Source organism: Giraffa tippelskirchi, chromosome 1 (assembly GCF_054371585.1).
Source record: "Giraffa tippelskirchi isolate mGirTip1 chromosome 1, T2T-mGirTip1v1.2.pri, whole genome shotgun sequence".
Classification (NCBI taxonomy): domain Eukaryota; kingdom Metazoa; phylum Chordata; class Mammalia; order Artiodactyla; family Giraffidae; genus Giraffa; species Giraffa tippelskirchi.
This window is the reverse complement of record NC_137275.1, coordinates 24436896-24460109: the sequence shown is the minus strand read 5'-3', so window position 1 is coordinate 24460109 and position 23214 is coordinate 24436896. Positions and strand designations below refer to the sequence as shown.

The 23214-nt window shown below is 43.6% G+C and overlaps 1 protein-coding gene across 4 annotated transcripts in view; it reads left to right on the top strand.

Moving 5' to 3' along the window:
* The window catches only part of SHROOM3 (shroom family member 3), a 322301-nt gene that overhangs the window by 255790 nt on the left and 43297 nt on the right, over positions 1–23214 (top strand). For 3 of the 4 annotated variants that reach the window (XM_081584642.1, XM_081584663.1, XM_081584633.1), the window contains one exon: positions 9601–9732. Coding sequence is in view for 1 of the 4 variants with exons in the window: in XM_081584633.1 (XP_081440759.1) it covers positions 9601–9732 (132 nt within the window). In the remaining 3 variants the exon portion in view is untranslated. Of the gene's footprint in view, positions 1–6720; positions 6835–9600; positions 9733–23214 lie in introns of all 4 variants that reach the window. The other variant, XM_081584652.1, reaches the window with a different exon arrangement.

Sequence of the window (23214 nt, the reverse complement as noted above, 5' to 3'; positions counted from 1 at the left end):
CTAAGCTAAAGACAGGTTTTTGTCAGTCTTTAGCTTACATGTGTCAGTGGGTCCAGAATTACCTGGAGACAATAGGGTAGTGTTGGGGTAAGTGGGGACACCCAGGATTATAAAAAAGAAAAAGAGAACCCTGGATTGTATTACATTAACCCTATAGTAACGAGCTTCCCAGGTGGCGCTAGTGATAAAGAACCTGCCTGCTAGTATAGGAGACATAAGAGGCCTGGGTCAGGAAGATCCCCTGAAGAAGGGCATGGCAACCCACTCCAGTATTGCCTGGAGAATTCCATGGATAGAGGAGCCTAGCGGGCTACAGTCGATAGGATTGCAAAGAGTTGGACACGACTGAAGCGACTTAGCATAGCACAGCACATAGTTACGGAAGGGAAGGAAAATGATGGGGATAGTAGAAACTTCGCCAGTGGAAACATAGTCACAAACACTTTGAAAAGATATATTATAAACCACAGACCATACTTTTCCACAAGTTGACCGCAGTTTGGTTACCTTGCCTTCCATTTAAAATGTACTTCCAAAGAATATAAAGCAACAGCTGGGGCAAAGCTTGGGAGACAGAGTCCCACTTTGGGTGATAGCAGAGGTTGGAAACATTTAGGTTTGAGATTTGAAGGGATGTAAATAGCATGGAATGTCTATTATCTACCCCAAAAAGCAGAACGAATCTTGGATATTGCGGACGCAAATGCAGTTGGCACAAGCTTAAAAAAAGTGCATGTGAGCTTCTTTCTAAGACCCAATAATCCTCTTGGGCAAAGTAAGGATTAGGCCTCCCCCACAAACAAGGGGGTGAGTTCCATTTTGCTAAGATCCCTCAGCTGTTGCCAAATTTAGCCAGGGACCTATTTTCTTGCGATGAATGACCACCTCCATTTACATTTTGCACGTCCATCCCTCTTCTCCAGGCAGGTCTAGGACAGGAGCAACTTATTTGCATGTAGATAGAAGAGAGAAGAGCTTCCTTGATGGCTCAGTGGTAAAGAATCTGCCTGCCAATGCAGGAGACCTGTGTTCCATCCCTGGGTCAGGAAGATCCCCTGGAGGAAGAAATGGCAAGCCACTCCAGTATTCTTGCCTGGAGAATCCCATGGAGAGTGGAGCCTGGTGGGCTACAGTCCATGGGGTCACAGAGTTGGACATGACTGAGCGACTGAGCACGCATGGGAGAAAGAAACCCCACCTCCCACAGACTGCAGTCCCCTCCCTTCCAGGGCCAGGGTCCGTCACCCACTCCCACGTGCAGGAGGGTAGGGGTCTCACTCCCTAGAGCCTGAGGTGAGAGGACTCCAGGGGCTAAAAAGACCTGAGCCCAACCTCATCGTGTTTTGAAAACAGCCGTGCAGACACATTCGATGAGTCCTATCCCTGCCCAGTGCCCAAGGCTCCCTCTGCTGAAACAGGGCTTCTAGAAGAATCCTCAGGCTGATGCTGTCAGCCCTGATACTCCAGAAACCATTTCTTTTCACGCTGGTTGCTGGGCCTTCTGCCCCAGTCTGTTCCTAAGGGGCCCAGGTAATGCCTTTTATGTCCTGTTCTTATATGCAAGAACTGTGACTTTAAACATTTGTATCTCTCACCAAATGCTTTGGACATTTGCAGTTGCCCTCTTTAAGGAATGAAAGAGCCAATCGTTATACCTGCATCCTATCACACCCCTTGGGTGCCTTCCTGTACTCATCTCTCTCATGTAGGCCACTTGGATCAAATGATAATAGCTCCCTTCTTGTGGTGGTTATCACGTGCCAGGCTTACCAGATCCCACAGCCATGTCACCAGGCAGATGATACTCTGTCCCCTTTTTACAGATGAGGTCCTAGGGCTCAAATGGAATAGTGGCATGAAGTCTTTCCATTGCCCAAACTTACTCCCAGGGTAGTACATCCACTGCCATTTCTTGACAAAGATTTTCCTTTAAAAATATGGAGAAATTAGACTGAGATTCATTCTAGTGAGGAACAAAAAAATTAAGGCTGATTTTACTTTTTCTGATAACTTACAATCATAAATGTTAATTGTAAACAATTTGCAAGATACAGAAAAAGAGAAGAAAAATATCACCCTTAATCCTATCACCCAGTAGTAACATTTTGGTACTTGTTCTGGTCTTTTGTCTTCATTCATAGCTTTCTGTCTCATATGAATGGCAAAAAGGTCATGTGGATTGGCATGTGGCTGATGCCTAAGAAAAAAGCATGCACAGTCTTGGGACCCTCAGGCATTGAATGAGGGGTTGTGTGATCTCTGGCCAGACTGCTTTCTACTTTTCTTGTTTCTTTTGGCTTTCTTTATCTATATGAGGATCATTGCTGTCTCAAATGATAAGATTAATAACCTATTAAAGCACAGTATCTGGTACACACCATGTGTCCACGGAATGTAAATTTCCTTTCCATTGGTAAGAAGGAAACACTGCCAGGCACCGTTCTAAGTGTGTTACACATATTCATTCAAGCCTCACAGCAACCCTTTGATATGGGTATTATAATATTTATAGGGGAGGAAACTGAGGCGCAAGAGGCTGAGTGACCTGCCCAAAGTCAGACACCTGCTAGGTGACAGAGCCAGAATAGGAACCCAAGCAGCTGGCTGCGGAATCCACATTGTTCATACAAGTTATACGGCCTGCCACTTACTGCGTTGATTTAAGCTCACACTCTTGAGTGTTTGTGGCTAGGGCAATACGCTCCAGTGGTAAAGATGTCACCAGTTTAATATAAGCCCTTGCATGAGGGCCCTTGGTTTTCTAATGCACTTGTCCTGGACTAGTCATAGGGCCCTGGAGGTGGTAGCATTGCAGTCAAAAGTAAATATGGAGCAGATTAAGTATCTAATAGGTAGGTTAAAAGATCTGGCTAATCATTTGGCTTTTTCCCCTACCCACCCTTTTCCAGTCTTCGCACAAGGTTGGCATCGAGGTCACTGGCTTAAGATCTGGAGATAGTTAGGCTTATGGTTTCAGAAAGAGTCAGAAATATGCTGAATGTTGGTGTTGTAAGTTGTACACTTGTTCCATTTGGGAGGTTTCAGGGGAAATCAAGTGAGGAAAAAACGTCAATAAGAGGCACAGAAGGTACAGGTAGACACAGGGCCGAGACCTACAAAGCACCTCTATACACGGCTGAAGGGTTATGCGTGGCCTCCTGTAATAACCATACTGCCAAACCAAGGTGGGTGAACAGAAAGAAGAAGTGTTTTTAAGGACAAGTAAAGGGCATGCCTGGGGCTTCCCTGGTAGCTCAGCTGGTAAAGAATCCACCTGCAGTGCAGGAGAGCCCAGTTCGATTCCTAGGTCAGGAAGATGCCCTGGAGAAGGGATAGGCTACCCACTCCAGTATTCTTGGACTTCCCTGGTGGCTCAGATGGCAGAGAATCTGCCTACAACGTGGGAGACCCAGGTTCAGTCCCTGGATGAAGAAGATCCCCTGGAGGAGAGCATGGCAACCCACTCCAGTATTCTGGCCTGGAGAATCCCATGGACAGAGGAGCCTGGTGGGCTACAGTCCATGGGGTTGCAAAGAGTCAACCATGACTCAGCGAATAAGCACAGCACAGCAAAGGGCATGCTTACAGTGGAATGCACTATACAGGCCTGAGGGAACACAGTGAACTTCTTAGATGGGAAGTAATAATTTAAAAAGCAAGTGAAATGAAAGTCTCTAAGTCGTGTCTGACTCTTTGCGACCCTATGGACTATACAAGCATCCTATTCTTAATGTGTTATACCTGTGATGAAATCTACGCCTCACCCCCCCACACACACACACACTTCCACCCGTGAAAGTGAAAGTTGATCAGTCGTGTCCAACTCTTTGTGACCCCATGGACTATACAGTCCATGGAATTCTCCAGGCCAGAATACTGGAGTGGGTAGCCTTTCCCTTCTCCAGGAGATCTTCCCAACCCAGGGATCAAACCCAGGTCTCCGGCATTGCAGGCAGATTCTTTACCAGCTGAGCCACAAGGGAAGCCCCAAGAGAGGGGAAGAATGAAGGGACAGTGACCCTAAAGGTCCGTCTAAATACACAGGAACCAAAAAATCAGTAATAGGAACAAGGAGCTTTTCAAGAGAGGACAGTTCATTGAGGACATCTATGACACCTTTGATAGATGCCCAGTCATCAGCAAATGAAGAACAGCCGCGTTAGGCTAAAAGCAGAAATCTGAGCCAGAGGGCATGGGTTCTTAACATTTTCCTCTACACACTGAAGGGGTGGAGAATCCAGACCTTCTCCTCCTTCCAGAGACTGAAGGGAAGAGAGGGGCTGGGGAACCTGAGGTTCTGATACGAGGAGAGGCCTGGAAACAGGATGCAGAGATGATGACATGCAGCTTCCTGCATGATGGACCAGAGCAGCAGAAAGAGAACATAGAGACCCAGGCACCCACAAATGCAACTTCACAGAGCAAATTATGAAAATGAATATATGCAAGTACCCTGCCTAAATCCAAAGGAATTTCTCCAGGGGACTCTGAGGACAACTTAGCCCTGTATAAATGCACTTCTGTCTGTTTAATCTCAAAAAGCATTCTGGCGGCTTCAAAACATAAAGCAGCAAGATGATGCTGAGCTGTGCCAACTGTTGGGTGAAGGGTGTGGTCAGTGGTCCCCCAGCACTGTCCCTGTCTACTCTACAAAAGCCAGCTGCTGTGACAGGGACCAACAGTTAGAGCTGAATTCTACTTTATAAAGCAATCAACTCATAACCTTACACGTTGTTGTTTAGCAGCTCAGTCGAGTCCGACTCTTTATGACCCCATGGGCTGTAGCCCACCATGCTCCTTGGTCCGTGGGAATCTCCAGACAAGGATACTGGAGTGGGTTGCATGCCCTCCTCCAGGGGAACCTTCCCAAGCCAGGGATCGAACCCACATCTCCTGCATTGGCAGGCAAATTCTTTACTACTGAGCCACCAGGGAAGCCCTCCCAACCTTATGTAGAAAGTGACTAAAAGAAAAGAGGTCCCCACCTTTCCCGATGGAGAAGGAAATGGCAACCCACTCCAGTATTCTTGCCTGGAGGATCCCATGGTCAGAGGAGCCTGATGGGCTACAGTCCATGGGGTCGCCGGACACGACTGAGTGACTGAGCACACACACACCTTTCCCAAAACACATAAACAATTTAATGCCTTTAAAAGTTGAAGGGCATAGAGCTCCATTTTGGATGCATCACACAATTATTCCCTTTATAGTCAATTGTGATTGCTTCTGTAAATCTGTATTGTGTGCCTATCGTGAGCTGCTCACTGAGGCCCTGGGTGTGTAGTGGTTTAAAAGTGCAAAACTGAAGAAAAGCCAGCCGTGGACCCTGAGTTGGCTGCGCTTTCTGTCCATTGCAGTCCGTGTGCAAATGAACATTTACCTGTGGCCCCAAGTGCAATGACAGGAAAGACCAGGTGCTGGGCAGAGACTGTATGAGACAGATGAAATGGTCTCCGGAGGTGGTGTGCCCCCTGGACCGGAAGGCTGAGGATGAGCTGGCCAAGCGGAGAATCGGGAGGAAGACTGTTCCAGGCAGAGGGAACCTCATGTGTGAAGTGGAGAGCTTGGCAGGCTTGGGGCACTCAGGACGGGCGAGCGAGAGGGGAGATGTTAAAGGGTGGGCAGGAACCAGGTCACTCGAGGCCTCACCGCCAAGCTAAGGAACTTGGATTTTCTCCAGAGTGCATGTGGAAGCCACACAAGTTTTATTATTAGAGATGACATAATCCACTTAGTTTTCTTTTTAAAGGTGGCACTGGCCCCTGGGTTGGAGGGAGACTGGAGTGGATGTGGCTGGCGTGCTTCCCCAGGCAAAACACAACCAAAAGAACAAAACTGCTGTTGTCAGAACTGAGCTCTTCCTAAGGCTGTAACAGCCCACGCTAAGGAGATTGGAGCCCCCTCTGCCCATTCTCATGGAAATGTAGTAGAAATCAGGAGCTAAAGGGATCTGGAGAGACCCTCCCCAGACACCTTCCCTTGGTGTTCAAGAGAGCTACAGGAACAGGGCGATCTGGAACTGCTTCTTCAGTATTGGCTGAAGCTCAGTTCAGAAAGCAGTTAAGGACTCTCTTAAAATACCAAGTAGTAAAGCAGTTAGTATATTTTCATAAATGATGAACTGTGCTGTTATCCAGTGGCTAAGTCGTGTTCGATTCTTTGTGACCCCATGGACTGCATCACAACAGGCTTCCTTGTCCTTCATCATCTCTCAGATTTCACTCAAACTCTTTGAATCCACTGAGTCAGTGATGCCATTCAACCATCTCATCCTCTGTCGTCCCCTTCTCCTGCTGCCTTCAGTCTTTCCCAGCATCAGGGTCTTTTCCAGTGAGTAGGCTCTTCTCATCAGGTGGCCAAAGTATTGGAGCTTCAGCTTCAGTCCTTATTCAGGGTTGATTTCCTTTAGGATTGACTAGTTTGATCTTGCAGTCCAGGAAACTCTCAAGAGTCTTCTCCAGCACCACGGTTCAGAAGCATCAATTCTTTGGTGCTCAGCCTTCTTTTTGGTCCAATTCTCACATTCATGTATGAACAGTGGGGGCTGGGAATATGAATGTACTTATCATAGGAACTAGAAATATGTAGGTGGTTGGCCTGGATTTCTTGTTTCTTATCTGGTGAAGAAAGATGACACTGGGCTAGTGGATCGCAATCCTTTTGTTTTAGCCCCTGGTAGATCTTTTAAGTCAGCTCTGATTTCTGTTTCCTCATTCATAGTTTGTGATACTGAGACTGGACAGCAGCAAGAAGCAATATTAAAAACAGCCCTTAGAAACATCTCACCAATTTGGCCAGCTAGATTCACCGTGGAGTTTCTTTTCATTAGAGCATGTGAGTTTAAAAGTGTTTATTTGTTGTCCTGATTATTGCAGAAAGAGTTTTAGGCAGAGAAGGTGTGTTCTGGGTGCTGGTCATCCTTCCTGCCTTCCTTTCAGCCTTGCTTCCTCCTTGATGTCGAGCATCCAGGCAGCCCACGTGGGAGCCTCATAGCCAGCCCACCCAGGGTGGGGGGAGGTGAAGATTGGCAGGGAGGCTGTGCTGTGACTTAGCCTGGGCACCAGCGTCAGCAACACACAACCCAGGTTTTCTGAGCCCTCACACCCAGTTGTTAACCTCAGCCTAGTGCCCCAGAGATCATTGCTGGGGTGCTGATCTCTGCTAGGGTTGAAAAGAATCCTGTGTGAAAAATCCTTAAAAAGATGAAACAGCCTCCTGTTCTTCTTGCTTCCATCTCTTTCCTATTTGCCTGCTCTTCCTGCCAGCCCTTCACTCCAGACAGCCTGCACCTTGGACCTTCCATCCCTTGGTGCTTCCCAGAGAGGGGTAGGGGCTAAGGAGAGAGAAAAAGGCTTAGCCGTTGTGCAGAGAGGGCAGAGCCAACAACTGTGGTTTAGGCCCCAAAATGAGGAAATTATTAAATGCCACAAAGGTTTTGTGAAAGCTTGGGCCTGGTCTTTCTTGTTTTCTCCCATGGACGACAGTAGGGTCTAAAGGAGAGCTGGAAAGGCAAGCTTGCTGTCGAAATGGATTCTACCAATGGGTGGCTGTGGATGTGCTGTGTCATCTTTACGTTCATGGATTTGATAAGATGCCTTTGAGTCTACTTTCCACCTCTGCTTAAACCAGATGGCCACTGGGGCAAAAAGAGCCTTGTCCAGACTTAGCATGTCAGAGCCTTTTCTTGAGGCTTAGGGCTGTAGGAGAAGTCCTAATTAGAGACCACATGATGAATTCTGCAAAAGGCTCTGACGTGCTAACTCCGGACAAGGCTCTTTTTGCTGTTACTTCCAGCGTAAATTAGACCTTTTAGTTGTGTGTATTTTACATAGTGATCTTGGCTAAAAGGAGCTCTAAAATGAAGGTTGAAGACAGTAATGAAAATGATTCATTAATTAAGCAGATACCTCATATGTAGAAAGTATGCTGGACAGTTAACAGACATTATCTAGAAGCTTGATAGCAACTCCGTAGGATACATATAATTATAGGAGCTGATTTGCTGAGTACTGAATAGGTACAGACACTATTCTACATGCTTTACCTGAATTGGGCCTCTCTTGTGGCTCAGATGGTAAAGAATCTACATGCAATGTGGGAGACCCAGGTTCAATCGTGGGTCGGGAAGATTCCATGAAGGAGGGCATGGCAACCCACTCCAGTATTCTTACCTGGAGAATTCCATGGATGGAGGCTACAGTCCATAGGCTTGCAAAGAGTCCGACATGACTGAGCAACTTAACATAACACTTGTCAACAACGCTATGAAAGCCATTGTTCCTTTGCACCTATTTCAGAGATGTGAAAACGGGCACAGAGAGGACAAGGTCACAGAGTTGCTCAGTGGCTGCGGCCAGGACTTGACTCAGACTCCAGGGCCAGGCTCCTACACTGTGGGTTCTGCCATATTCTCAGGTTCCCCTTGAGGAGCCTGAGGCTCACCATTTACTTGCCTGATGTCACAAGTGACAGAACCTCAACCAGGCCTTCAGACTTCCGGTCTAGAGGAATATTGAATATATTCCAAGTCAGGCATCCTCAAATCGTTGAAAAAAGTAAGGTAACAGAGGAGGCGATTACACTTAGATAAAACTAAAGTCAAAAGCTTAGAAGTAGAAACTCCCTGCTGACTGCCTGATCATCTCCCTCCCTGTCCTGAAATACAAAGAAATCAATATCATTCCTAATCCCACCAGTTCTCACCCAAGGCCTGTGCAAAAGAGAAACCGCAGGCATTTGCCCCTTCTTCAGATTCCTGCTTATAGGATGTGGTGCGGGGGCTACCAGTCAGCTCTCAAGAGATATGAAAGCACATCACTGGTACCCAGTGTGGCAAACCTGCCCCAGAGTCTGATGCAGAGGACAGACTCACTCTGATCAAGAGCAGACCTTGAAGGTGCAGACAGGGTGTTTGGAAATTAAGAAGCCAAGACTCTCCACAGGAGAGGAAGTGCATCTGTTCCCATGGGGAATGCACTGGCCACTCTGGGGCTTAACATTTTTCTCTGGCTCCCTGGGTGTATGGAGGAAAAGTGTTAGGGAAATGGTGTTAGGGACTGGGGGTGGGAAGGTGGATTTAAATGGACACACAAAAGGCTTGCCTCCAGCGCAGTGGAATCTAAACAATCTGAAATAGTTCAGGCTCAAGCGTTGGCTTGTGCAAAGGGAGCCAGGCCTGCTGCTCCGGGAGTTGCTCTCCTTCCAGCTACACTGGGTCGGGAGGCAGCAGAAACTTGTCTCAGGAAACCACCGCCTTCAGTGAGTTCAGTTTTTCACTTATTCACCAACAGATCCTGAATTATAGGCGGGTTCTTCATAATGGTCAATGCGTCTTTTTCTGCGCTTGGTTGGAAAAATCTAGAATTCTGAGATTGGGAGGTACACCTTATTGCTTATTGTAGAAACACAGATAAGAGAGGGTGACAACCCCTACCAGAACAGAGTGCTTGGGTGGGTGCAGGCTTAGACCTCTGTGCTCAGCTGCGCTGCTCTGAGCCAGCTCCATGGTGAATTGTCATACTTTGTCCGTGTTGGATTTGTTTATCCACCCTGCCCATGAACACCACCACGCTCAACTTCTTGTTTTCCTCTTTTTGCCAGAGATGCGTGTGCAGACCCGGGCCCTGCAGACACTGGCACCTCTGACTCCTTCGGCCCAGAGCACCTCACCTCTGACCCCCAGCACAGAAAAGTAGCATGGTCAGGAGGGGTTAAACCTCGGCTGAAGCACAGGTAAGAGGCACGGAGGACCTCGCTGAGTGGTCTGGAAGAGGGACTTGGCTGCAGGAAGAGGGAAGGAGGGCCGAGGCCGGTCACAAATACAGACGAGTGAGAGAGGTCAGGCAGAAGCTCAGAATTCAGAAAGATAACCATCCTGATGACAGTTTCCAAACTAGGTTCTGAAGAAGCATCAGGTTCCTGGCAGGTAATCTGAGGGGTCCCTCAAGTCATTTGATGCAAATATCTTTTTAAGAAAATACATTCAGAGCCATTTTTAAAACTGTAATTAAAAACACTCAAAGAGATGTACCAATGTCCTACACTTTGGAAATGACTCATGCGTTACATTGTACGACAAGATGGATTCGTCTTTGAGCCGATATTCATTGAAAACTTCTCATCTCTAACTGAGAAATGTCCTGAGATTACAAAGTTGACCTAATGAAAATTTGCAACTACTTATTTGTGCTTCCTGTGTGCTAGGCCTTTGCCTACCTCATCAGATTCTCACCCCAGTGCTGTGAGGTTTGCGCTAGTGTAAAAGGCATCTAGTTAGGAGGTGGTGGGTTCAAATTCAGACAGTTGGAGCTCACAGCCACTCCACTCAGCAATCATATAACAGCCTACTTCATACGACAGTTGTGGGGATTCAATGAGATGAGGTGTTCCCGGCACTTAGCACAGCACCTGCTCATGGGGAACAAGATATAAATGTCAGGTGAAGTAAATATTAGGTGCTGGTATATTGATGATGTGGTTCTCATTTGTATCATCCTTTTCATCACTGTCATGTAAGTCTGTGTGCCAGCAAGAAAGGCATTATAATATAAGAAGAAGGAGTCCATGGAATCAGTCTACCTAGAATTCACATCTTAATTCTGCCATTTAATATATAACACAGGGGCAAGAAGGATGGGGTGGGATGGATTGGGAGATTGGGCTTCCCAGGTGGTGCCTAGGGGTAAAGAACCTGCCTGTCAATGAAGGAGACATGAGAGACATGGGTTCAATCCCTGGGTTGGGAAGATCCCTTGGAGGAGAGCATGGCAACCCACTCCAGTATTCTTGCCTGGAGAATCCCCATTGACAGAGGAGCCTGGTAGGCTACAGTCCATAGGGTCACAAAGAATCGGACACAACTGAAGTGACTTTGCACGCATGCACGCATGTATAAAGTAGATAACTATTGAGAACCTACATGAGGAACTATACTCAGTGCTCTCTGGTGACCTAAATGGGAAGGAAATCCAAAAAAGAGGGGATATACATATATGTATAGCTGATTCACTTTGCTGTACAGCAGAAACTAACACAACATTGCAAAGCAACTGTAAGCAATAAAAAAATACACCTATATATATATTATAACTGCAGGCAAGTTATTGAAGTTCTGTTTCCAATATGTAAAATGTGTTTAATAACTAATCTTTGCCATTCAGTAGCTGAGAGGATTGAAAGTGCTGATGCACATAAAACATTTAGAGTGGTACCCAGCCCATCATAAGCACTCAGTATGTAAGTTATCATTTTTGTCAATTATCCTGATTTCAGTTTGGGGTGAGCTTGGATTATAAATAAACATAAATTTAGATTTATGTAATGATCCATTTTATGAATATGCAATTGTACATAAAATATATATAATCAAACAATATTTGTATCTGATGTCTATATTAGGATTCTTTGTAAGGTTTCGCTTGAAAAAAAGATTCAAAAGCAGTTTGAACATACCAAATGAGGACAGGCTGAGATGTGCAGAGGCCTCCATCTATGAGAGAAGCTGCTGGCATAAGGTTACCCCAGGGACAGCCCAAAGAAACAGAAGGCTTGAGGTTATCTCTGTTCCCTTCAGCCTCCTAGGATCTTCAGAATGTAGAGGATCAGAGCCTTTTATTTCACGAGACTCCATGAGCTGTGTAGGTTAATGTAGCATCAATGCCGAAGGATTTCAGGCCAGAAAGTCGTAGTTAGAAGTTACTGTACTGGCCTGAGCAGACAATGATCAAGACTTGAACTTAGCAAGAGGTGATGGGACAAGAGATGAGACAGATTTGAGATGCATTTAGGAGACATATCAAGAACAGGTGAGAGTGGGAGAAGAGATTAAAGAGTGTGACTCCTAAGTTTCTGCCACCGGGCACTTGTGGGTAATTGTGGGGCCATTCACCAGGTAGATGAAAGCAGGTAGAACTGAGACTAACTGAGAACATGAACAGTGGAATCACACAGGCCTGGGTTTGAGTTTGAAACAATTGAAGTGTTTCATAAAAAAACCCTTAACAGCTGGATAAAACAGACAAACCTAAATGTATATCTAGGTGGTGTCCTAACCATGCAGAGACTGTGCTTATAACCATGAAGAGATTATCTTTGAAATTAGCTGGGGTTGCCCTCATCTTCATGGTCAAAACTGGCTCATGATGCTGGGTCTATATGAAGGGAGACTATAAGGGAGCAGATAGACTTTTTCCTTTTGAAAAAGTCATGCCTGCTCATGTCCTATTGGCCGGGATTTTTGCTCTACTTATCCTGTAAGGATTTTACATGTGTGTGTATCCTATCTCCACAGGTATATCGTAAGCCCCTACAATAGTCCACCCATAATTCTTTCCTATGCTCTTAGATCTCTGCAACCCACGTTTTACTGATGTAGGACTGAACTTGGAAATTGGTCTGGTTCTCATCCAGTTTATTCAAATCTCAAATCCTGCCTGTTTTGCTTTTTACTTTTTATTTTGAAATAATTTTAGACTCAGAGAAAAGCTGTGAAAATAGCATAGAGGTTTTCTATCCACCCATCACCCAGTTTTCCGTAATGTTAATATCTTTTAAAACCACAGTGTAAAATTAGTGTTGGTGTAGTAACTTCTAACTACAGACTATAACCCTTGATAGACTTTGGGCAGATATCACCCCACCCCACCCCTCCCCCCAATATCCTTTTTCCATTCCAGGATCCTACATTGTGTTTGTCATGTTGCCTTAGTCTTCTCCAATCCGTGATACTTCCTCAGTCTTTCCTTGTCTTTTATGACCTTGACACTTTTGAATTCAAGAGTATGGACCAGTTACTTTGTCGAATGTTTTCTATTTCGGTATGTCTGGCATCATCTCATGGTTGGATAGAGGTTAAGCATTTTCGGCAAGAATACCACAGAGGTGATGTGTCCTTTTTAGTGGGTCATTTCCAGTGTTACATGGTGTCAATATGTGTCATTACTGGTGATGTTAACCTTGATTACCTGGTTAAAGGTGAGGTCGCCAGGTTTCTTCACTGTAAAGTTATTGTTGGTCTCCTTGCAATTGACACATATCTTGGGTAGGGGGGAGCTAGCTTTGAGGCTCTGCAAACATCATTTCTCCTCAAACTATCTCCCACTGATTTTTAGCATCTGTCAATGGATATTGCCTGTGACAATTATTACTATAATGTTCTAAAGATGAGTCTGCTTCCTTCATTCCTTCTACATTTATTAATTAGATGTCTTCTGTAAGGAAGAGCTCTGTCTTTCCTCCATTTATTTATTTATTCAACTATCTGTATAAGTAAGAACTCCTTCATGTTATTTTATTCTGTGGTTATTTATTTTATTGCTCAAATTGTTCCAGCTTTGGCCATTAAGAGTTCTTTCAAGTTGGCTGTGGTCTGTTGTTGTTCAGTTGCTCCATCGTGTCCGACTCTTTGTGACCCCAGGGACTGCAGCACGCCAGGCTTCCCTGTCCTTCACTATCTCCCAGAGTTTGCTCAAATTCATGTCCATTGAGTCAGTGATGCTGTCTAACCATCTCATCCTCTGCCACCTGCTTCTCTTCCTGCCCTCAATCTTTGCCAGCATCGGGGTCTTTTCCACTGAGTTGGCTCTTCATAGCAAGTGGCCAGAGTATTGGAGCTTCAGCTTCAGCATTAGTCCTTCCAATGAATATTCAGGGTTGATTCCTTTTAGGATTGACTGGTTTGATCTCCTTGCTAAGTCCTGTCTTGAAACAGGCAAAGGGGTGAAATGCTGATGTCTTTAGAGAGAGCAGAGATGATGTGCTTATCATCTTAGGAGTCTACAGGTTTTGAGGTGGAAGGTTAGTAGTGAGCAGTGAGCAAGTCTAAATCATGACAGGCTGTGGAAGCCTACACCAATTTGGAAATGGAAGAGGGCTGGGATCATGTCATGAGCCAATTCCAAGTCCAGGGGGTCGTGGATATATATAGCTCCTTTTTCATGGAGAAAATAGAAAGGATTTTCTTGCTTATTTATAAGAAAAAGAACAAAAACAATAAACTCCCTCCTCCCATGTATATACAGGAACCCGCTAAACCACCAAGTTAAAGAGAAGGTGAAGCTCTTAGAGGTCCAGGGCTTAATATTCTCACAGATCCAGTCCTGTTCTTTTTTTCCTGGTTGGATCCCTGAATTCTTTTGTCCATCCTGTCAATAGGAATCCTATGATCTAACTTATCTTGGCAGAACTTCTCCCTAAATTCTGTCAAGCCTCAGGCTAGGGTAGTCCAGTGAGTGAGTTCAAGAGACAAAATGTTCCAGCTTAAAACTCAAGATTTTCCAAGCCAGTGCTTTCTCCATAAACGTCTCATCCCTTCCTCACCCTCCATCACCAGTCACCATCATCATTGTAATGACCGTCTCATTTAATTTGTAAGTGCTTACCATACATGGTGATATTGTACTCTGTTGAGATGAATGGGCCATAGAAACTCAGGCTTTGACTCTTCATTCCTTCTCATTTGGGCAGCAAGGTTAGCTCAGCTGGTACTTTACACTTCCGTTGGCAGTGAGTTCTGTCCCCATCAGTGTGTCTCAGGAAACCTCAATGGATGTTTGGTATAGGACCTCCTTCAGTAATCTCCCAAACTGTGGGAAGCTTAAAGCCATTAACATGCATTTTTGCAGACAGTGGCATTTTTGGATGTGGAGGAGGGCTCGGGTTCAGCAGAGAAGATCAATTAAAAAGGAAACTTCCTGAGTACAGTGTGATGCATTTTATCAGCAGATAGTTTTCCTTCCTTCTCTCCTCCTCCTGCCCACAGAATAGAATTCTGGCATTCCTGAGCTGTGTGCTGTTGTCTAAGATGCTGGTTCTTCTCAGAAGTTACTAAGAGTCAGTTTCTCTTCTTCCCTTTTAGAGAGCAGGAATTGAGTTTTAATTGGCAATTTACAGAGGTGGCTGGAAATGAGTCCCTCCCCACTTGCATGAAGCTTAGTGAGTTCTGGGTGGTTCAGGCTGTCTGTTGGGAGATGCTGGCATCATTGAGGAGCCTTGGCAGCCCCAGAAGAAGCAGAAAGAGCAGTAGCAGAGTGCAATGGCCTTTTATCCCACTCCTGAGTATGACATGCAGTTGCCCAGAGGGTTGTTATCTAGGATGTTTCTCTTTGCCACAAGGTAAGCCCACGGTTATGTTAGAGTAAGATTTAGAATCTCGCATTGCAAGATTCTCAGCTGACAAGCCTTTCACAGGTGTCTATTTGATGTTGTGCTATATTGTATTAAGTTTAAGCCCATTTCTCTAAATTGTCATGTAAGTTCTCATTATTTGAGCACCTCTGATTATTCCGTGTACTATCAATAGTACTGTGTGGGAATTTTCAGTCATTCTCTCTGCGACATATACAGTCACTATATTTCTTACGATGTATGTGTTTAGAGTGACTTTTATCTTTTTCAAGTTAACAATTGCTTTGTGTTGTGTAACTTCGTGGTTTTGCTTCCCCATTTCCCCAGGGAATTTCAGACTAATAATTTCTGTTTCTCACAAGGAATGGCTACTTATCTATGTACTTGTAACCAAGTTCTCTATTCTCTTTGCCAACATTTATATAAAGAAAAGGAACCTGCAACTGTAGTCTCAGTTTTAAAGGAAAGGTGTAGTCTTCTCCTTTAACTTTGAGCTTGCATGAAAGAAGTGTTTATTGAGATTGCTGAGTGTACCTTATTGATGTCCTTCACAATGGAAGGCTTAAATATTTGACTGTCTTTTCCTTTATTCACAATAATAAAAATTCAGCTTGTTTCCTTATACAATCTTTGATTTGAAAATTTTATTGAGAGCTGTGCCAGTGCTTGCCTCTGGGATGCTTCTACTTAAAAGAAAATATGATATGGCAAAGAACAGGTGGCTGCACCAGTTGTGGTCTTGTCCTGGATCTCAATGTGACTTGAATATTTACTTATTTTTATTATTGTACCATGTAAAAGGTAAAAAGGAAAATGAACTGCTTAGATTATAAAGCACATATGTAGAGAGAAGGATCCAGGGCTGGTTTTTCAAGTTTTATTTGGCATTCTTTCCCTTAAAGGTGAATAAGAGAGAGCATTCTTCCAAGTTTTATTATTTTCTCCCCAGAGTGTCAGGTTATGTGTGAATGGTGGTAGCAATTAAATTCGTCCTTGTAAAATTTGTCATGGAAATGTTAGCAAGCAGGAACTGAGGGGCTGGAGCAAGTGTAGATCCTTCTTTTGACCATTGATTAAGGTTCTTATCTAAAATTAATGCTTTCTGCTCTTTCGTTTGTTTTATTGTTACCTTTAATTCCTCATTTGTGTCCTCTTCCTCTAAATGAAGAGAAACTGGTATAGAGAAGAGAAAAACATAATACAATGCATAATACTCCAAAAGAGAATCATGTCTTTAGTGTTGGAAATTTGCGGAGCATTTATTTCTTTTATTTTTTTTTAATTGAATGGTGTTTAGGAAAAAATCACTGCCAAAAGATAAGGCTTCTACCTCACACACAGTAAAACCCTTTCTTTCCTTGTTTTGGCAAATGAAATTTAATTCATACTGTAGCACTGTATAAAAAATAATTAGCTTCCTTTTGAAATATCTTGGTTGGTATTTGATGTAAAGGGTACCCTTTAAACATATTCTATGGCACAAAGAAGTAGTGGGGAAGAAAAAATTTACTTGTAGTGTCTGAAATCTGAAGAAATCAGTAAAAACCAGTCCCTCCTTCCTTCCTCCAACAAAAAAAATGCCTGGTTCCAAATTGAGAGTTGAGAAGAAGAAATTGTTGTTAATTGGAGCTTATGCTTATCTATTTATTCTATGCTATTATATTGTAGTTGAATTTGAAAGTCAAAGAAAAACCAAGACAAATGCTATTACAGAACAAAGATCCTGTTGGTGTCAACCTCTGCCATCACTTATAGGCAGACTGTGAAGTGTGGGAAGGAGAGCTGACTGTTGTGATTTCTCTGTAGATGTCAGAGTGGGGGGGAGGACGAAAGAAAGAGGGCTTAGTGAGAAAAGACATTTTCAGCATCATCACCCATTGGTGACTAAGTGAAAAACACCCACCCACCCCCCGTGGCTAGTCCCTCTTTTTTACGGTAATAGTTTTGTGTGGTCATCAACAAAATTTAAGCTAAAAAATGTTTCAAAATGAAAGGTGAGGAGGAGATAAACTAGTAGTGAAAAGATGTTGGAACAGGTGTGGAAGAATGGGGTAAAGCTTCTTACAAGAGAAGATTTTGTTTTTACTTTTTATGCAAATTTTAGATGTTAGACTTCACTCTTACTTGTGATTCAGTTGCCAAAGCCGAAAGTCCCCAGGGCATATTATCAGGATGTGACATTTAAAAAGAACTCTTTCCAGAAAGGACTGTGTGTTGCTATGGGGTTATATTACCTAATGCATACCTTTTTACCCACTGAGCCACTTTTTAAAGACACAGAGGTTAGGCAATTAAGAAAGCCTTGGAAATGTTTGTTTGCTTGTTAGATTTTTCTATGAATCAAAAAAATCTGAAGTATAGCTTTGAGGAGCCTAGTAGTCAAAGAAACTAGAGGGATGCTGAAAAGGGCTAAAGGATATCTCAAAAGCAATGCCTTTGCCAAAGAACAATTACTTTTTTTTTTTTTAACATTTTGGAAGATGACGGGTTTTGTGTTTGAGATACATCATTTTCCCATAAACTGGAAATGCCTGAAAAGGCATTTTTGTTCAAATACAAATAATCTATTCTATACTGAAGAAGGTATAATCTCCTCTAAGAATCACTTGCACAGTGACATTAAATTATTCATGTTGTTTGTCTCCCCTTTAAACCATAAAAGGGGCAATTTAGCAATAACTACCAAATTGCAGTGGCTCAGTGGTAGAGAATCCAATGCAGGAGCTGCAGGAGACACAGATTCGATCCCTGGGATGGAAAGATCCACTGGCATAGGAAATGGCAGCCCACCCCCGTATTCTTGCCGGGAGAATCCCATTGCCAGGGGAGTCTGGGGGGCTACAGTCTATAGGGTCGCAGAGTCGGCATGACTGAGCAACTAAAAAGCAGCAGCAGCAGAACACCACATAACTTTCCTATTGTGAAGGGAGTGAAAGAGATCTGTTTCTATTTGTTTGTATTTGCATAACAAATCACTAGAAAAGATAGATAAGAAATTAACCACAGAGATTAGCTGGACGGAGAAGAGAAATGGGTGGAGAGGGCTAGGAGGAAGAGTAAGACTTCACAAGTGTCCTACATCATAGAGTATAAAGGTTACGTGAGAAAATATGTCAAGTGCCCAGAATGATACTTGGCACCCAGTAGGCACTGAAGTATTTTTTGAGTGGATGAGTAATACTCTGATGCTGTTTAATATTTTTTCTCCCATTCAAGGCTCCCCAATAGGATTATAAACTTCTTGTGGCCATCTGTGACCTCCCTGAGGTCCAGTTGTACTACATCAAGGTGGTGGTGGTGTTCAGCCGCTCAGTCGTGTCCAAGTCTTTGCAACCCCACAGAGGGGTCTGCAGCACTCCAGGCTTCCCTGTCCTTCACTGTCTCCCAGAGTTTGCTCAAATTCATGTCCACTGAGTCGGCAATGCCATCCAACCATCTCATCTTCTGTCACCCTCTTCGCCTGTCCTCAATCTTTCCCAGCATCAGGGTTTTTTTTTCCAGTAAGTCGACTCGTCACATCAGGTGGCCAAAGTATTGGAGCTTCAGCTTCAGCATCAGTCCTTCCAATGAATATTCAGGGTTCATTTCCTTTAGGATTGACTGGTTTGGTCTCCTTGCAGTCCAAGGGACTCTCAAGAGTCTTCTCCAGCACCACAGTTTGAAAGCATCATTCTTTGGCGCTCAGCCTTCTTTATGGTCCAGCTCTCGCATCCATACGTGACTACTGGAAAAACCATAGCTTTGACTAGACAGACCTTTGTCAGCAAAGTGATGTCTCTGCTTTTGAATATACTGTCTAGGTTTGTCATAACTTTTCTCCCAAGGAACAATCGTCTTTTAATTTCATGGCTGTGGTCACCATCTGCAGTGATTTTGGAGCCCAAGAAAATAAAATCTGCCACTGTATCCATCATTTCCCCATCTATTTGCCATGAAGTGATGGGACTGGATTCCATGATCTTAGTGTTTTGAATGTTGAGCTTTAAGCCAACTTTTTCACTCTCCTCTTTCACTTTCATCAAGAGGCTCTTTAGTTCCTCTTCACTTTCTGCCATAAGGGTGGTGTTATCTGCATATCTGAGGTTATTGATACTTCTCCTGGCAATCTTGATTCCAGCTTGTGCTTCATCCAGGCTGGAATTTTGCGTGATGTACTCTGCATATAAGTTAAATAAGCAGAAGCAGGGTGACAATATACAGCCTTGACGTACTCCTTTCCCAATTTGGAACCAGTCCATTGTTTCATGTCTGGTTCTAACTATTGCTTCTTGACCAGCATACAGGTTTCTCTGGAGGCAGGTTAGGTGGTCTGGTATTCCTGTCTCTTTTAAGAATTTTCCCACAGTTTGTTCTGATCCATACAGTCAAAGACTTTAGCATAGTCAATGAAGCAGAAGTAGATGTTTTTCTGGAACTCTCTTGCTTTTTCTATGGTCCAGTGGATGTTGGCAATTTGATCTCTGGTTCCTCTGCTTTTTCAAAATCCAGCTTGTACATCTGGAAGTTCTCGGTTCACATACTGTTGAAGCCTGACTTGAAGGATTTTGAGCATTACCTTGCTAGCATATGAAATGAGGGAAGCTGTGCAGTAGTTTGAACATTCTTTGCCATTGCCCTTCTTCAGGATTTTAATGAAAACTGATCTTTTCCAGTCCTGTGGCCACTGCTGAGTTTTTCAAATTTGCTGGCATATAGAGTGCAGCACTTTAATAGCATCATCTTTTAGGATTTGAATAGCTCAGCTGTAATTCCATAATCTCAACTAGCTTTGTTCATAGTAATGCTTCCTAAGGCCCACTTGACTTCACACTCCAGAATGACCACACCATTGTCGTTATCTGAGTCATTAAGCCCTTTTTTGAGTAGTTCTTCTGTGTATCCTTCCCACCTCTTCTTAATCTCTTCTGCTTCGGTCCTTGCTGTTTCTGTCCTTTATTGTGCCCATCTTTGCATGGAATGTTCCCTGGTATCTCTTATTTTCTTGAAGAGATTTCTAGTCTTTCCCATTCTATTGTTTTCTTCTATTTCTTTGCATTGTTCACTTAAGGCTTTCTTATCTCTCCTTGCTGTTCTTTGGAATTCTGCATTCAGTTGGGTATTTCTTTCCCTTGCTCCTTTGCCTTTCACTTCTCTTCTTTTCTCAGCTATTTGTAAGGCCTCCTCAGACAACCTCTTTGCATTTCTTGCATTTCTTTTTCTTTGGGATAGTTTTGGTCACTGCCTCCTGTACGGTGTTACAAATCTCTGTCCATAGTTCTTCAGGCACTCTATCAGATCTATCTCTATCCTTTGAATCTATTTGTCACTTCCACTGTATAATCATAAGGGATTTGGTTTAGGTCATACCTGAATGGCCTCGTGGTTTTCCCTACTTTCTTCAATTTAAGTCTGAATTAAATTGAACGAAAACCACAATCACAGCAAGGTAGAAGGCACTAGTAGGAGATCAGTGAATACTGCTCGAAAGATACAAACTAATGTATTGTAAATTTCTGCAAAACATGCTTTGCATTTAAATCTCTCTGTGTGTTAGGACAAAAGCATCTAAGAAGGACATTATGTCACTTGCTAGTTCCAGTTTCATCAGCCTACCCATCCCACGCAATGAAGCTTCCTTGTTTGTGGTCAGGAATGTAACACAAGGGCTTTGTTTGAATTACACCCACACACAAAACTTAGTTTGCTCAATTTTAAAATTAAATGGCCCTCTGACTCTTATTGATATGCTCATGATGTAATGTGCTTTAGGAAAAGATTTCCTTATCTTCTTTAAGATCAAAGTGATCCTAAAAGGCAAAGCATGCTGTGATCTTTAGGAATGCTTATTAAATTACTTGCATCATTGAAAAGGTCAATAAACAGCTGTTTGACTTTTTTGGTTATCTCCAGATACAGTGAATTTTATTTTAAAAATGAGTTTTTAATACTTGGCTTTTTAATAGGTAACACATGTACATGGTATACAATTCAAAAGTTACAAAAGGAAATACCTGAAAAATAAATGTTTCTCCCTAGAGGCAGTCATTGATTGGTTCTAGTTTCTCAAATATTCTTCCAGAAATATTCTTTACATTAATAAACAGAAATATGTTTCCCCCCATGTTCAGCAGTGTACTATATGTACAGTTTTGTGTCTTAATTTTGTCCTTTTACCGTATATTTTGGAGATATTTCCAAGTCAACATGTATAGAACTACTCAGTTCTTTTAATGGCAACATACATATTCCATTGTATGGAGGTACCACACTGACTTAACTGGTCTGCTGTTGATGAGCATTTAGGTTGTGTTTCAGTCTTTTGATGAATATGTTACTTAAAAATTATCTTGCTGAATGTTACCAAATTGCTCTTTATTCAGACTCTGAATGTTGGTGGGCTGTATTTTGGTCATCTTTTTCATTGTTCTTTTTCCTCATGTCATCTCTAAATTGCATATTTTGGAAGACTATTGTAAAACAAAGATTTATTTGTGAAACCTCCCAACATATGTTCTGCATCCAAAGGAAAGGGCTGTGTTTTTCAAGACCTATTGATTTGTTTGTTTCACAAGCATTCTATTCTTAATGTGTTATACCTGTGATGAAATCTACACACCCCACACACACACTTCCACCCCTGAAAGTGAAAGTTGATCAGTCGTGTCCAACTCTTTGTGACCCTATGGACTATACAGTCCATAGAATTCTCCAGGTCAGAATACTGGAGTGGGTAGCTTTTCCCTTCTCCAGGGGATCTTCCCAACTCAGGGATCGAACCCAGGTCTCCCGCACTACAGGCGGATTCTTTACCAGCTGAGCCACAAGGGAAACTTCCACCCCTAATCCAAGGCAAACAGTCAACCTCTGCAGTCTACTCTGGAGAAGCATCTTCCCAAGTTGAGTGTCCTGTCTTGGCATTGCAAGTCTTGGGCACTTTATCTTTACTGTAAGAATTATTTCTCTATAGTTTATTATTTATTAGAGAAATACTGCATTTGGTCCCCCCACCAGAATGTAAGCTTAAGAGCAGAGAACATATCTTAGTTATTAAATCTTTTCAATATCATTAGTTCAGTTTCAACACTTCAGTCCTTACCTGTCATGCCGCTTGATCCCCACCCACCACATCGAGCCTCTCACTCGTCCCTCTAGAGGACAATGGGTGTGAAGTTAAGTCCTTTCAGCTGACCTCCCACCCCTTTTCATCTGAGCACCACCACCTTACCTCCTCCTTTCTCATCCCAGTGGATCTGGCTTTTCTTCCACACGAAGTCATGCCTTTCATGTACTTCATGCCCTTCGTGTGCTCTGGAATGCTATCCTTTCCTATTTCCTCATGAATCTTAAGGAGTGGCAGCCTGTCTTCAGCTGCACATGCATCCATTCCCGTCTCATATAGACTTGCTCGTACGTCTCATCATTTAAAATAAAACAGCAAGAACAAATCCTTTTCACTCCCCGGCCCGCTCTAGCCTTCTAGCTGTTCTGTTCAGTCGCATCTGACCCTTTGTAACTCATGGACTGTAGCCTGCCAGGGTCCTGTGTCCATGGGATTCTCCAGGCAAGAATCCTGGAATGAGTAGCCTTTCCCTTCTCCAGGGGATCTTCCCAACCAGGGATCGAACCCATGTCTCTTGCATTGACCCTGAGCCACTAAGGAAGCCCCAGCCTTCTAGCTACCACCCTCTTTATCTCCTTTAGAGCCAAGTTCTTGAAAGAATTATCTCCCCTTGCTATCTCGGTTTTCTCTCTCCCTCACCTCTTACCTGATCCTACTCAGGCCTCTTCCCTGTCATTCCATCGCAGAGACTTATCAGCCATCAAATCAAGTGTACTTGCAGGTACCGGCATCAGACTAACCTCCCTGTAGCAGTTGGAATGGTTGGCAGTTCCTTGTCCTTGTTCTCTCCCCACCGTCTCCCTGGAGGATTCTGTGAAACTCCCATACCCTCCTGGTTTTCCTCCTGCTCCTCTGGAAGCCTCTTGATAGCCCCCTCCAGCCCCCTTCCACCCCAAAATTGGGACAGTTCTCAGAGACCCATCTTTAAAGGACTTCCTTTTGGTCTCCTAGGCGCTCTGCCCAAGCAGCTAATCTTTTCTCAAACGCCATGT